Source organism: Eutrigla gurnardus (assembly GCF_963514095.1).
Source record: "Eutrigla gurnardus genome assembly, chromosome: 11".
Taxonomy (NCBI): domain Eukaryota; kingdom Metazoa; phylum Chordata; class Actinopteri; order Perciformes; family Triglidae; genus Eutrigla; species Eutrigla gurnardus.
Window position 1 is genome coordinate 15,252,299 of NC_139925.1, and position 16,141 is coordinate 15,268,439.

The following is a 16,141-nucleotide window of genomic DNA, read 5'->3' on the forward strand; positions in this document are numbered from 1 at the left end:
ACTTTTTTTTTGTGCAACGACCAGCAGCTCTGTAGCTCACTCTGTCAATCGGCACACAAGAATTTCCCAACCTTTGGCGGCCTCACTTTATGCCTTAGGAAGCTGAAATTTGGCACATGGTCAAGTGTGTGGGTGTGAAGGTGTGTTTGTGTTCATGCCAATATGCAAAAAAGGGGGTGTGGAAGTGTGAAATGCCCATGACTTCCAAACAGATTCAGGTAACTATGGCCTTACTCCTGGGGTTTTCACTCTCTTGGGACAATGATGTGGGTTAGCCCTGCTCCTTATACTTTATCATAACTTGTTTATCATTTCAGGGAGTTATCTGGCAGTTTATAATAAAGAGGAGTGAAACAACCGTATCTAGTTCTGGTCCATCAGTTTATTAGTCCACAAAGATGTGCCCACCCTTTAACAACCACAACTTTTTGATTATGTTTGCCATGGAGGTCAAGTGTTTCTGTGTGTTTGAATGCATTCACAGCTATTGTGAATTTATGCTTGTTTAATTATTCTCATAGCTTAATTTTAGAGTGATGTCCAACTCTATGCTTCCCCTTAATACAATTTTTTAAAATATATTATTTTATACTTATATAATAGAAAAAAGCTCAAGGTTGTGAATTAAATTTGAACAGTCAAGTGGCTTAAAATTTTACTTAACTGTATTTATCTAGGAGAACCAGGGCTGTCTCTAGTAAAAGAGAGAGAGAGAGTGTACACACACACACACACACACACACACACACACACACACACACACACACACACACACACACACACACACACACACTCTTTTACTACTTCTTAGTCATAAATGTATTGGGAAAGGTAGTAATTGTAATGCTAATTACATTCTTCATTCTTCAAATAATTTACTTGCGCATACTCCTTGTGCACATATTATATTTACATTCAAATAATGTAAAAAAAATACCCTGGTTTGCCCTTTGCCGAGTCTGACTGACTCATTATGTGACCAATCGTGTCTCAGCTTCGAATCAGCGTTTGTCCAATCGCAGGACAGAGCGAGACGGTTGCCTCGCCCCCAAACGGCATGTTGAAAAAGAACGTCATCTGCCTGCCTCATACATTTAGCTTTAGCCAAAACAAGCTAGTTGTTCAAATAATAGGTACATTTCGCCGATACGAGTGTTTTTCGATTTCAATCGACAGCCTGCGTAGCGGTTATTTATTTGATGCTGCCCGTGTTCACAGTGCCAAACATGTATATAAAAGCCAGAGACATGCTGAAAGCAGAACTGGTCGTGTGAAATGCTGGCTAGCCTAATCAAAGCTAGCTGACGAGCAGGGGCCGAGGAACGAAAGTGGCTAACATTAACGAGAGATAAGCCTATCAAAAGGAGCCCGGATAAACATACCTGCCACTGGAGCCAGAAGAAGGACTGGTAGAGATAGTTCCTTACTACAAAGTAAGTAACGCTTGCTACTCGGAATAAGCGACGTCTCGAGTCAAAATCTGACACTAACATTGGCTAGTCACCTGATAACGTGTAGATAAATACTTTGACAACTGTGAACTTCGTTAGCTGGTTAGCTAGCAACGTAAGTAGCCTGATTTTCAGTAAGGGACAACTGACTCTCAGCTAACGTTATACCGGATTTGAGGGATACAAGAGTAATTGTAACCTTAACTTTTTGAATTTTCGCTGTGGTGGTGGTGTTGATGATATTATCAGCCCTGCCGCTGCGCAAGTTATTAACATGACGGGGGTCAATTTTGTGAAGTGATTGACGTTAGTTGTAACCTTGTGTTTTGCTGGACAAATGTACAATTAGCACCAGGCTTAAATGCTAAACCAGCAACTTGTGTTTCCACCTTGAGTAAATCATTGTGAGTCTGTTCACGCTATGATAACATATCTGCACGCCTACTATTGTAACTGAATTCGACCTTGTTTTCGAGGTATTGTTGGCCAGTAATGGTGTGTCAAGACATACATCATTGAAACTTTTTTATGTCTTGGTCTAATTATATTAGAATTGAATTATTTTCTGTTAATTTGCCTAGCAGAGTCTAATGTCACTAAACACTTCTCTAATATTCTGTATTCCCATTGAAACACCAGTACAGGACTTGTTTTATTGCCTGGTTGTGGGTAGTTGTCAGTGGGGTTGTTGGTGCATATGTGGCTGTGTGTTTGGCAGTGTTTGTGTGACGGTGTGTTCCAGAAATGGCAGCATCATCAGTGGCATGTTTGTGTTGGCATCATGATGTGAAATCCTGCACTAGCCACGCTGTTTTAGCCTATGACTACTATTGACCTGCCCAAAGGCACCCCCCCATAATGTGTTGTCCTTGTCTGTTGACTGAATGGCTTCACACACAGATGTATGCTCAGATACAGACGGTGTTAACTGGCAAGCTAAAACTAAATTCTAAGATAAATGTGTCAAGTGTCAAGTAGGGGAGATGGATGAGTTGTTTGCGTGTGTCAGTACAGAAAAAAGATTGAGTTGTAGATTCACTTTTTGATATTAGTGTCTTCTATTATTGTTAGCCAGCATAAGTACTCCCTGTTTGAACTGATGGTAACTAATGTGGTCAACACAGCTTGTATATTCTCCAGCAAGAACTGGAGGTGAGATTTGTGTTTTAATATCTGTCAACAGTATGCTAGCTAATGTTAGCTTGAAGAGCTAGAGTGTTTACCGTTTCATGGATCACTGTCAATTGCTCCAGTTGAAGGGAAAACTACATTTTATTAACATCATGATAGTATTATAATCTACCTTTTGCGCAATAGTTATTTTTACCGAATAGAGCTTGAACGCATCACAATCAAATCAATAGTATCTGTTTACATTTGTTGCTTAGCTTAATGCAGTCGGCAGACGGGCTGGTCACTGCAGTTATTCTGAGCAGCATGGATTGGAATTAAATACAATATTATAATAATCTGATTAAGTTAGTTGTTCAAAATGTTTAAGGTTATTCCTCCACTGCCTTTTTTGGACTTGTATTTGTGACAAACTGTGAGATTTATGCCTTCTTTACTGATGCTGAAGAGAGAGTGTGTGTGTGTGTGTGTGTGGCTATGACATTACAGTCTGTGCTGCTGTGTGCTGTCATAAAAGTATCATGTGGCATGCGTGTATAAATGTGATCAAAACATTGGAAATATGAGACCGATCAGCCGGTCACCGGTCATGGCCGTTCAGCTGAAAACCGTCCAGTTTTAATTGGTAGCAAATCAATCGGTGCATCTCCAGTTGTCACGGTTTGTCCTCCAGGAATTGAGATTGCTTTTAAACCATTGAGTACATGGTTAATGTTGAACCCATTCACATCTCACGGTTTCCCAACTTTGGAAGCCTGGGAGTTGAGTTGAAGGCAGGTCAGGTTTCTGTGTAGAAAGTGGAATATACACTCTCTCTACTTGTTGCAGAGAACCCTCTCACATTCCAGTATAACATGACACATTTACTTTCCTCCTCTTTGGCTATAGTGTGATAGGCTCCTGGCTCGTCACGCAATGGCCCCAACTTACCCGATGCTGAAGATGATTGAAGCTGTCTGTTTAAAGATCAATTGTTATGGGAAATTCACTACTTCTGATGCAACTTCAATGATGATGAGTCATCGAGGGGGCTCTCAGATATCTTGTGTGTTCGCCTCTCTGATTTGTAAAATAAATCCCTTATCGAATGATACAACTGATTCCATTGTAGGTCCATTTGATCATAACAGAGATTTTTTTGTGTGCTTAAAGCATGTATTTGTATTGCAATATTTATTGATCGACATGAGACTCCAGACTCGAAACATTTCCGGGCTAAACCCTGGCTGCCCACTGACACTAGAAACATCATGCATTATCAGTGGAAAGATGATCCCCTTGTCTACATGGCAAAATGAGCTAATGAGTAGAAGTTGATCATTTTATGATGCACCATTGTCTCAGTATATTTAACCAAAGGTGTAAGCTGCAAAGAAATACTGCAAAACACGGACTTTAAGTAAAATGTGTATAGAGCAGCCATTATATTTAAGGATTCAAGCCATAACAGCATTTATTTTCTTAGAATTAGCTTTTAGCACTGAGGAAATGTTTCAGTTTCATGAAGCTTTCCTCATTGTTTGATAGAAGTAACTAGTGTCATTAGATCCCATCTTTTGTTCCATCAGTTCAGTTTATAAATCTGAGAATTATACAGAGCATAATGGGCAAACCCTCTTAAAGAGGATCACCATGAGCCAAGGGGACTTTTACCTGAGCTGTGTCCAAAATATTTCACTTATTCACTGTTTGTCACTATATGGGGAATATTTTGTCGTGGACAATATAGCGTGTAAGATCAGAAAACAATATGACTCTAGTCAGGTCAATACTTTCATCCAGCAGTCTGGTTTCCGTGCATGATGGTAGTTAGCTCTTGAGTTTGTATCATTGATTTTTCCACTTCTTATTGCGTTGCATGGGATGATAATTTTAGTTCAGTTTAGTTCAATTCTCACCTGACATAAATGCAACACTACACACACTGCATTGTGTATGATTTTAGACACGGCACTGGTCATCATAAAGCAACAATTTGCATGTAATGCCAATTGGCTGTACTTGCTACTGTACCCAAAAAATAAGCCAGTCAATTTGACTAATACTCCTACTTTAGTGTGAGGAAGGTGGGCCTTTATCGTGCACCGGTATCCCCTTCTGACCTCTACCTCCCCCCTTCTTTGTATTGTTCTTTAGAGAACCACATGCAAATCATGCATGTGTTGATTATTGAGTATTTCACTCAGCTGCTCCTCTATCTATAGTACTCCAGCACCTGTTTTACTACACCACCAGGCCACAGTTCCTATCTGCCTGTTCACTAGGTGACTCATTCCGATTATATTGTGTTAATTTACTGCTCGTTTGGTACATGGCCTCAGTCCATTGTTCATTGTCACCTGTCATTTTCCCACCATCTACAACGCACCTGTTGGGAGATGCTTTCATCTGAAATATAGATGTAGACTTTTACATGACATACTACACTGAATGTAGGGCTGGGTATCACTACTTACAATACAGTTTTAAAGTTATTGACCAAAATATCTTGAGTGCTGTGTATTTGACCTTGTTGGCAGTTCAGCGTGCCCAGATGCCACCCAAGATTTCAAAGTTTTTTGACCACGCTACATGCCTGTGGCTTACAAAATTAAGTGCGATGGTGGTGGCCTTTTACACTACTGAATGCTTCCATGAACCTGAAGGGTATTGAATGAAGTGGGAATAAAAGGCATTCAATGAAGTACTCTATCTGTATCCCTTTAAGAGCATCGTCATTTTGTAAACGATACCTGGCCCTGACTGCATGTCACCAAACCAGGAGGGAGAAAGAGAGCTATTTTGTTAATGGTAGTCCAGTGCTGTGTGTAGTCTGCGTTTGACAGGCTAATCTGCCCCTGCGTGGATCCCATCAGCAGCTGACTGTTAAATTGAGTTAACTTGTTAAAGCTGCCCTGCTTGTCTGAAGTCTAAGACCCGTGGGCCTGTCTGTTTGCCTGCCAGCTTTCAACTTTGACTCTCAAACGGCATCAGCCATTCACCTCGTCTTGCCGTGTGAGCCATGTGAGAGAAGCAATTGTGTGGTGTGAGTAAATCAGAGCGAGGTCAGTTTTGCTAAGCGAGACCTAACCCTGAAATGCAAGTGCTTTCCATGAATGCACACACACACACACACACACACACACACACACACACACACACACACACACACACACACACACACACACACACACACACACACACACACACAAACAGTGGCATTGTTGTACATATCTCTTGTCGCATGCTGCAACCACCAACAGCTACTGCTTCTGTTGCTATGACAACCACTCAGCTGCCACTCCAAGCTGTGTAACCATGGAGACATCAGACTGGGTGACGTCATTCCCTGGAGTTCTTGTTGCTTACACCAGTCATTACAAGTCATGCTGATGTGTTTAATATAATGCATGACCAACAGGATATGGCACATATGGTGCTGATGATGACTTATTATTAGTACAGTGTGGTACAGTGTGTATGCAGTTAGCCTGCAGGCTAAAGAGCAAAGGATTTTGTTTGGTGATTCTGTACATGGCTTTGATATCTGCTCAATAATAACGTGAGTGAGTGTGAATACTCAAGGTAATAATACAAGTGGTTTGGGCTAGTGATGCTTCCCATCCATTCGATATGCAATCAGTGGCCTCCACAGGCCAGAGGACACCATTTGGTCCTTGCCACAATCATTACCTAGAGCCTGACGAGATGGATTTCAGTGCGTGATGTGATCCCGCCATTCTGGTGTGATCTTGTGACGACGTTCGAATTCAGCTGCCGTGCAAGGTTTCCACCTATGTGGGATCATGGCACTGCTTTGGAACTGTTATAATGACAATTGGTGAGAAATCATGAGCCGGATTAACATTTCAAACTTTGTAATGTAATCAGTCAGAATAATTTGTTATCATTGTACTGGCCTTCAGTGACTCAACTGTTTGATTGAATTGTGTTTTTTTATCCTGTTCTTTTTCCTCCCACAGATAGCAGTGGGTCTCTTCACCTCACCATGGGTGCATTCCTGGACAAGCCCAGGACAGAGAAGCACAACTTGCATGCTGAGGGCAATGGCCTCCGCTATGGACTCAGCTCCATGCAGGGCTGGCGGGTGGAGATGGAGGATGCTCACACTGCTGTGTTGGGACTCCCTGCTCCTGGTATGACTGAGTGGTCCTTTTTTGCCGTGTACGACGGTCACGCTGGCTCAAGGGTCGCTAACTACTGCTCGAAGCATCTTCTGGAACACATAATTGGTGCTAGCTTAGGGGTCGGAGGGAACCAAGTCTCCCAGGCTGGGTCAGACGGCTCCACCAGTGACTCTCCTGCACTGGTACCGCCTACAGTGGAGACCGTGAAATCTGGGATCCGGACAGGCTTCCTGAAGATCGACGAGCACATGCGCAGCTTCTCTGACCTTCGAAATGGCATGGACCGTAGCGGCTCCACAGCAGTGGGGATCCTCCTGTCACCGGATCACTTCTTCTTCATCAACTGTGGTGATTCTCGAGCTGTTCTATACCGCAATTCACAAGTGTGCTTCTCCACGCTCGACCATAAGCCTTGCAACCCACGTGAGCGAGAGCGCATCCAGAACGCCGGCGGCTCAGTGATGATTCAGAGGGTTAATGGGTCACTGGCCGTATCAAGAGCCTTGGGGGACTATGATTACAAGTGCGTAGATGGCAAGGGCCCCACAGAGCAGCTCGTCAGCCCTGAACCGGAAGTGTTTGAGATGGTCCGGGCCCCGGAACAGGATCAGTTTGTGGTCCTGGCGTGTGATGGCATCTGGGATGTCATGTCCAACGAGGAGCTGTGTGAGTTTGTCAAATCTAGACTTGAGGTGTCTGACGACTTGGAGAGGGTCTGCAATGAAGTGGTGGACACCTGCCTGCACAAGGTGTGTACACATTTTCTTTTTGAGCATTACTGTTTTTGCTGTGATTAGTCAAAGCTTATAGAGATTGAAATGTGTGGAATGTGGCACAGTTTCCCATAATTGACTTAAAATGATTGTGTCTCCTGCTCCAAATATATTTATGATGAAGAAATATTCAATGTACATAACGTTCTAAAGAAATGTTTCTATGCTGAACAGGAACTAGTTGTAACAGCTCAAACTAAATAGTCCCTCAATTGACCAAGTGGGAGAAAGTAAAATTTGCTGCGCAGTTTCAGAACGCAAAAAAACATGCAATAATTAAATTCCAAGCTTTTTAATTTTAGCATATCTCTGTAGGCTTGATAATGCTGTCAAATAGTTTTTCTCAGTTCCGAACAGACTTGTCGTCAGATTGAATTCAGTTTATTACAATGGCATCAAAAATGAAATGTTTACATAGAAAAACAGCATTGTATATAAAGTAGCATATTTACGTTCTGGAATATGAAGCAGTCTGTATCAACGCTGCCTCGCTGTGATTCACAGTGCAGGAAGTAATCCTCATTATTTCTTACGTCTCTTACTTACGCTCTCTCTCCGCTCCTCTCTCCTCCCATCCATCTCAGGGGAGTCGGGATAACATGAGTGTTGTGTTAGTGTGTTTGCCCAACGCTCCCAAAGTGTCGGAGGATGCCGTGAGGAAAGACGCTGAGCTCAACAAATATCTGGAGTCTCGAGTGGAAGGTGAGAATGGGATGGATGGAGAACAATAACCACTGCTAGTGCTGACTGTATATGACATCTAAACATAATGGGACTGGTGAATAATAATAATAATAAAAAAATGTAGTTGCTCATTTTCATAATGTTTTCTCCTGAAAACTGGTTGGAGTATTCAAATATTATGTTTGTGTTAAGTTAAATCATTTCTTAGCTGTGAATAAAATAGTGCTGATTTTAAGATTCTAGACCCCATTAAAACCCAATAATGTTTAAAAACGTGTATTTGGAAACTCTTAATTTTTAGATACCGCAAAGGTTTTTCTCCAACTGAAACATCATATCTGTATGCATGTTGACTCCACTGACTGACCCCTCCACAACTATTGTCTAACCTCCAGCCAAGTTAACTCTGACTCACAGCAGAGGAGTTACACCTTCTTGACCCCCTTTTCCATTTCAGCAAGCAGCTCCCCTCTTTATCCCCCCCCCCCCCCACACACACACACACACACTCAAAAATCCCCTGTCTGGTTTGTATGAATTGACTGCTTCCCTCCTGTCTTGCTCTCTGTCCTTTTCTTTCTCATTTCACCTCATGTGTTCTTTCCTCTGGATGCATGAGGCCCTCTGATGAACACAGTGCAGCTTTTCTTGTCTTCGTTGGTTACGTCAGCTCTCTTCCATGGCTACTGTTAGCTTGTGTACAACCAGGACTTGTCAGCGGTTTCAGATTTTTGCCAAACTATAAATGTATTCTTTAACTTTGGTAAATTGAACCTTAAACGTCTCCTGTTTTACAAAGTGGGTACCTGTATTGTCTTGATCCACATAATGGGGAAACCCCTGAGTCAAGTTTCTGGAAGAAACTATCCATTGTAATGCAGGTGGTAGCACAGAGGGGTAGTTATTGTATATAAGACTGCAGGTTAATGTTTGCTGAATGGTTTGATAGGCACTCCAGACTGGGTTTAATTTCACATTTCACGGTAAAGTAGTTATGCAAAGTTTGTTCGGATGTTTGCTTCAGGTACTCTCTCACACTGGAAGATAGAAAGAGAGGGAATAGAAAGAGAAAAGAATGAGGGAGGGAAGAATGCCCTGGCTGAACATTAACCTGGCCTCACGCCACTCTGGACTCGATTGCAGGCCTCTTTCTGTCACCATCTCTCCCCCTCTCTCAGTCACAGACATGCGCTCATTCCCACCAGTTCACTTGCATGGTTTCCATGTCTGTTACATTATTGGTCTCTCTCCTCTGTCCAACTCTCACTGTCTTATCTGTCCCCAGCTGTTCCTGGCTGCTATCACTAGCTCTGTTCAATACTGACTTGTGTAACAACATGTCTGGTGTTGTTTTAGAGATGCTGTCTCGGCCAGGGGAGGAGGGGTTTCCGGACCTGGTAGCAGTGATGAGGAACCTGTCCACTGACATCGGCATGCCCTTGCTGCCACCAGGGGGAGGTCTTGCCAGCAAGTAAGGACCCCCCCCCCCCTCAAAGGGATACATTACGGTTACTTTAAGACAGTTATACGTCACGCCACAGACATAAGCATCTGGAATAGAAATATGGAAACTAAAGGAGAGTAATATAATAAAAAGGCCAGGTATCTTGTGTGTGTAGATTGCTCTATGTCACTGGCACTACCTATCTAGGAATATAAAATACATGTTTGCACTCATTAACAGACTAGCATGATTTGCACCATACCGTACCTTGTTTTTCCACATATGCCCGCCTTTGTTACTTCGATGGATGGTTTGAATGGAATAGCTGAAGCAACCTAATTGCATTTTTGTTCCTCCTGCAGACGCAGTGTTATTGAAGCAGTATACAACCGTCTGAACCCATACAGGGAGGAAGATGGGGTCAGTATCCGTATATGTAATGATGAGCTTTGTCCTTCTTCACGCACCCATCTTATGCAGTCTTGAGGTCACATAAGACACTCGAGTTTTCAGTGGAAATTGTCCTTATCCTCTTGTTGATTCATCCCGTCTTGTGGACCAGGCTGGTGATTTGTGTGTATTGTGATTCTTTTCAAACTCCAAACCACAGCAGATGAAGTATTATAATCGGCGTCAGAGGTGGCTTTGAACCCAACACACTCTCCCATTATGATAAACATCTGGGTTTTTTCAGCGCATAATGCAAGATGCACACCTTCCTGTCAGCCCTCATGATTGACCATGCATGCATGACAACACAGCTTTGTCAAAACGCCTCCGTGTGGAACCGAGAACTTTTACCGAATCCAGTGACTGCAGATGAAAGCATTTTCTTCAAATGCATTTGTTGAAATATCTTTAAATGGGGAAATACATGTGCATCAAAGATTTCTCCCAATTTGTTTGTGAGCTTGCCTGTTTACCAACAGTCACATCCCCTTACTCGCGACAGAGGTTGGGGAATAAAAAACGCACGCAGCTGATTACTGATAATTGCATTTTTTTTTTTGCCCATGTGCTGTGATGTTTACAAAAAACAAATTTCTCTATATTTAGTTTAGGTTGGTAAAGTATGTGGCCACTATTAGAGAATGTATGGCACTAAGGAGTCTGTTTAGAACATTTTGTGTCTGAAGGCCTTACACACAAGGGGTGTGACGCATAAATTATATGAAAATTTGAAATACTCGTACGTGAATCCTGCAATTGGTTGATGCCTGTTTTTGCAGTGCAAGCTCAGAAATATCAACATTTTTCCACAAAAAGGCAGCTTTTCCCCCCCCCACATATTACTACAGTTACAATCACAGTGTAAATTGATCTCATGGAAAAAAAAAAAACACTCCTGGAATGTAAAGGCCTGGATAAACACTCTACTTGCCAGCAAGGTACAGAAAATGCCATTTCTTACGTAATGGTTCGTAAACGGAGTCGAATGTGTCACACTGTTCTGTTGTGGTGGTGGTGGTGGTGGGTGGATGGTTACATATGTGAGTCTGTGTGTGTGTATATGTTGGATCACGTGTGTCTGTGAGGGAACGACCCACTGAGATGCCACCGTGATGATTGTTAGCGCCGCAGTGTCATTATAAAGCTGTCCAGTTGTTTGTTGGCTGCTATATCTGGTGTGTTCATGTATGTCTGCTTATGTGTGTGTTCGGGATGAACAGTGCTGAGACAGAGAAGGGATCTGTGTGTGTCTGTGTGCGTCGAGAGAGAGGGGTCTCCTGTTTGGTATCTTGTGTTGGCGTCGGGTGATGTTCACCTGCTTGTGTTGTCTTGGTTCGTCTGTAAGGACGTAGAGATACTGTGATTTGATTTTTTGCGCACAAGCACGCATGCACATTCAAACATAGTTGAAAAGGACCAGTATCTATGTGTGGAGCTTTTATGGGATTATAACCAAATTATTATCGAGACACCAGTTTGTGCCCGTCAAAAAATTATGCTAATATATTTTTCACATTGTATTCCCTCTATAGTGGTTTTAAATATATTTAAATCACAATCATAAGGCAACAATGTTTATATATTTTATTATAGGGCACCTTTATCTTAAAAAACAACCTCTTTTATGAACTTGTGGAAGAAACCCCCCCCCAAAAACACACGAAAATTAGTGTAATTAAGTTTTATTTTCTCATAGCAGCACAAGTGGAGTTTATCACTATCACACAACTTCACACTCACTCACTCACTCACTCACTCACTCACATTGACAAGGGATGTATCGATTTGTCTAATTGTGTGTTCACCCTCTGATTAACGCAGCCCTCCTGTTTCATTTGGTAAGTGATCACATATATAAGTGTTAAATCCCTCCTCACGTTCTCTCTGACCCCTCATCTACACGCATTCGTACAACCACACACTCTGACAGGCATGCACGTGGTGACCTGCTACACGTATCCCCCCCCCTCTCCCCCGTCACTCCATCAGTCTCTACTCCCTGCTCTGATCTACGTTCTAGCATGTGGAGCCCCGTGACATCAAGGCGTGTGTGCGTACGGACATGCAGACGTGACTGTCCAGGTTCAGTGGGGGGGTGAATGGTCGTTGTCTTCTAGTCCTGTCCCCCCCCTCTCTCTCTCTCTCTCTCTTCACATGCACTCGCCCTACCAGCATGCATCGCTGTCTCACTCAGTCTTTCCACCACTGCACGCCATGTGTATGGCAGTTTTCTGTTTCCGTGTCACTCCCTGCAATAAGACGAAAGGCCTTGGAGTTGTTGTGTTGGCGTACGGTTGCAGACGGAGCCCACACACTGAGGTTGAGCGTGTGCCCTCGCTCACGCGACCATTGTAACTGCTGTTCCACTTGGTTTTGTTGTTGTTCTTGTTGTGGAGACGGTAGGAAAACTTGGCCTTGACGTCCAGGTTTGCGGGACAACATCATTGAACATGACTGTAATGACATGTACATGTATGCTTGTTAATAGTGTGCCCTCTTTTTCACCCTGCCCTCCCTCCTTTCCTCTTGACCCCCCCCCCCCCTGTCTCTCTTTTACCTGCCACATTCCTGCTCCCCTTCTCCATTTCCCTCCTTCTCTCTTCCCCTTCTCTTTGCACTTTACCTCTTGCAGAATGGAGCCGAGTTGGAGTACCACTGGTAACTGCCTGATCCAAAAGAAAACAAAAAAAACCAACAGGACCACTTTTTTCCACACAAGATAACATCCATAGTCACCTTTTAATTTCCTCTGGGATTTTTAAATTTTTACTCTTCAGACTGAGGGATCAGTTGAAGCAGAAATCCTACACACCCAACGTGGAGGACTGCACAACAGATTTAGTTGCTTCTTTTTATACAAAAAAAAAACAGGGAAAACTGAGAACTGCATTGATACCTGAAAGCAGAAGTACATACATGGTGTATACTCCAGAGAGGCAAACAAGCACAGTTTCTTTTGCCCCTCTTTTTCTTGCTTCCTTTTGTGGTGGTTGTTTTTGTTGTGGATTGGCGGAGACACTGGAGCAGTCCTGCTCTGAACGCTTTGGGGCTCTGTGGTGCCTCTCCCAGACCTGAGAGAGAAGGGAGGCCCTCAACTCGACAGTCAGCCAGTCGGCCAAACCAGTCGACCAAACCAGTCCCCCATGGATGTTTGTAAGATACTGAACAGACTTAAACAGTATGTTGGCTGTTTTTTTTTTCTTTTTTTCTTTGGCATTATATGTTTTGAAGTGTGAACGTCACTTGCCCCTGACTGGCAGCCAATTGACCACACAAGCCTGCGACTACCACACACCTCAAGCTACGCTGTCCAGTTCAGGCGTGTGTGGCGTTCCGGGCCTTACCGGCGCTCCGACGGGAGCCCAACACTTCACAGGCCCGTGTACCTGGCACGCTGGAGGCAGCCTCGCAGAACACCTGGATTTAAAACTCCATGCTATCCAAAGACTTCGGGGTTACAGCCTCAAATTCATCACCCGAGGCGACGCACCTGAACACAAGGGGAGCGCTCATGAGAGAGCGGAGTCTGTCCTCCATGCTGCCTCCAAACTAAAACGGGACACGTGGCTGGCGTGCAGATAGGAATTACATGAAGATGGTTTTAACTCAAGTGTGATGACTTTTCTTTGCACGACCCTGCTCACTTTCTCTCCTTCTGTCTTTTAAAGGATGTGCTCATGCAGTTGATTTTTCTCACTCGTCCCCTCAGTCTCTTTCTCTTTACGCTTCCTCTGTCTCTTCATATGGCAGAAAAGACTCGGCTGTCACTTGCGTTGGCGGATGTTGCCAGAATCATAAGCTTTTCAGCCTGCTGTTGTTTAAGAGATAGAAAGATAGAAAATATATATTAAAATTCATATAAATAGATATAAATATAAAATAGATATATTTTGATTTCTTTCTTTCATCCTTATTCCCAGCTGTGTGTGTGTGTGTGTGTGTGTGTGTGTGTGTGTGTGTGTGTGTGTGTGTGTGTGTGTGTGTGTGTGTGTGTGTGTGTGTGTGTGTGTGTGTGTGTGTGTGTGTGTGTGTGTGTGTGTGTGTGTGTGTGTGTGAGAAACACAAAAAAAGTCACACACAGCAGTGTTCCAAAGACAGGGTTTGGGGATAAAGGAATTCCAGCCTCACTTTCTTCTTCTTCTTCCCCGCTTTCTCCTCAACACACAATCCTGCTTGCCTTTTCTAGCTCCCAAATATGTGTAAGAAAAACAAAACAAATAGGCCTTTTTTTCTCTTTTTTTTTAGTAAATAGTATTTTGGTATAGGTGGCTTTCAGTGTACTGTGGCTGTGGTCCTACAGATGGAAAACGCTAATGGGAGAGCATGAAATGTACCTTGTGCAGCAGATTGGGAGAGAGAAGTAGGTTCCTTGTGAGTCACTGTATGAAGTAAAGACGGAACGCTGTATGGACGCTTCAGAACGGGCCCTACACACAGTCACTGAAATATACTTCATGGACTTTGCCTCAGATTTAGATTGAGGAGAACATTTCTTTGAAACACATATTTATCAGAAAAAAAGTTTTCTCAGTCTTTTTGAAACAGATGTGCGCGTAGACAAAGCGGATACACATACTTGGCATGTGTGTTTTTTTTCCTTTTCTTCCAGTAGATGCATTTAAAATAGGCTATACGTATATACAAAATAATATACACCTTTTTTATTTCAATCATTCAATTACAAATTGGTCGTGATTTCTGAAGTGGTAGTACGGAAAGAGAATAGGCCTAACAGAGTTTGCTGGTTGATTAATGTTCTCGTGGTACACGTGCTCTTGGTGCCATATGACAAATAGGTACTTGAATGTGTAGTTCTTTTGCAGTAGCATTGTTTTTGGTGGGACGGTTGATTTATTTTTCTTTGTTTGTGGTGGAGGGCGTGGGAGGGGTGGGATCTCTATAGTTCTGCATGTTTTGTGATTGAGGTAGGAGTGCAATTTGTGTGCGACGACGTGGGCGCGTTCAGTGTGGTGGATCACAACGTTGGAGAGGGAAGGTTGTGAAAAAACAAGAACACAAAGCAGGAATTCAACCTTTTTCTTTCCAACACCGAATCATTGATGTTTTCTCACCGCATCTGATTTGATGTTCTGAAATCGAATCATCATCATCATATTTCACAACTCGCATACTTCCTGACTTTTTGACATGGTATTAGGTTTCACCACACTGAACACGATCCTCTTTATTTTAGGTTTATGTTTAAGCTAAATCAGACACTGGGCTTGGAGAGAAATCAAGGGAGGGGAAGGAAGGAGAAGCATTTATTTTTCTGAATGTAATTTGCCATTATTCACACTGATTCCACTGCATGGACTGAATACGAGCAACACTGCAGCATCACGGTCTCTCCTCAGCAGTCATTGAATGACAAACGAGCTAACTTGGCTTCCTTCATCTTGGGAGAAAAACAAACAAAAAAAGTACTGGTTGTGGAATATAAACTCAGGACTCACGTCGGAAGACTTCTCGAATATACAAAGGAGACTTTGGTAGTTTGGTGATGCCGGAATAATTTGACCCTCACTTGATGCTTAGGTTTGAGGATATGTTAATGTAAAGAGAATTTTTGTCTCATTCTGGTCCGATGGGGTCGATGTGACTGCGAGGACCCCCCCTCCCCCAGATGGAGGCGGGATTTTGGAAAAGACAGACATGACATTCCTGATGGGCTTTTTAGGATGGAAATGAACCACAGTACTATTTGCCAACTCCTTCTGTCGTCTCCGTTCACTCTTTATAGACATACTGTTAGAAATGACAAATGTATGATGGCAGTGATAAATTCCACACTTGTTTTTATTTATTCCAGTGCTTTTTAGCTCTTATTAAAAAAAAAATGCTGTATTTTGTTGACAGAATGAGGTAATAAGTTGGTGTGCATTTTGAGTGTAATGTGTGACCTGCTCACCTTCACCTTTGACCTTTTGAAAGGATTAAAGGAAGTGAGGTTTATGAGACACCACCATCCCTTCTTCCTGTACTAATTTCCCAGTATGCTATTGTGATGTTACAGACCATACAGTGAACATAAACGTCAATAAAAGATGGATTTAAGTTTAAAACTGTTTAAACTGCTCT

The 16,141-nt window shown here is 42.8% G+C and overlaps 1 protein-coding gene across 2 annotated transcripts; it reads left to right on the plus strand.

Annotated features, from left to right (window-relative positions):
- The first annotated feature begins 1,087 nt into the window (after positions 1-1,087).
- ppm1ba (protein phosphatase, Mg2+/Mn2+ dependent, 1Ba) lies at positions 1,088-16,125 on the plus strand. 2 transcript variants are annotated; one of them, XM_084021890.1, is made up of 7 exons: positions 1,088-1,433; positions 6,545-7,458; positions 8,067-8,184; positions 9,523-9,637; positions 9,973-10,030; positions 11,882-11,898; positions 12,693-16,125. In XM_084021890.1, coding segments are annotated over exons 2-7 (1,197 nt in total). In that variant the 5' UTR covers positions 1,088-1,433; positions 6,545-6,570; the 3' UTR covers positions 12,694-16,125. The 2 variants fall into 2 exon arrangements, with proteins under 2 accessions (XP_083878016.1, XP_083878015.1); XM_084021889.1 differs by lacking the exon at positions 11,882-11,898 and having other exon boundaries at positions 1,089-1,433.
- The last annotated feature ends 16 nt before the right edge of the window (positions 16,126-16,141 follow it).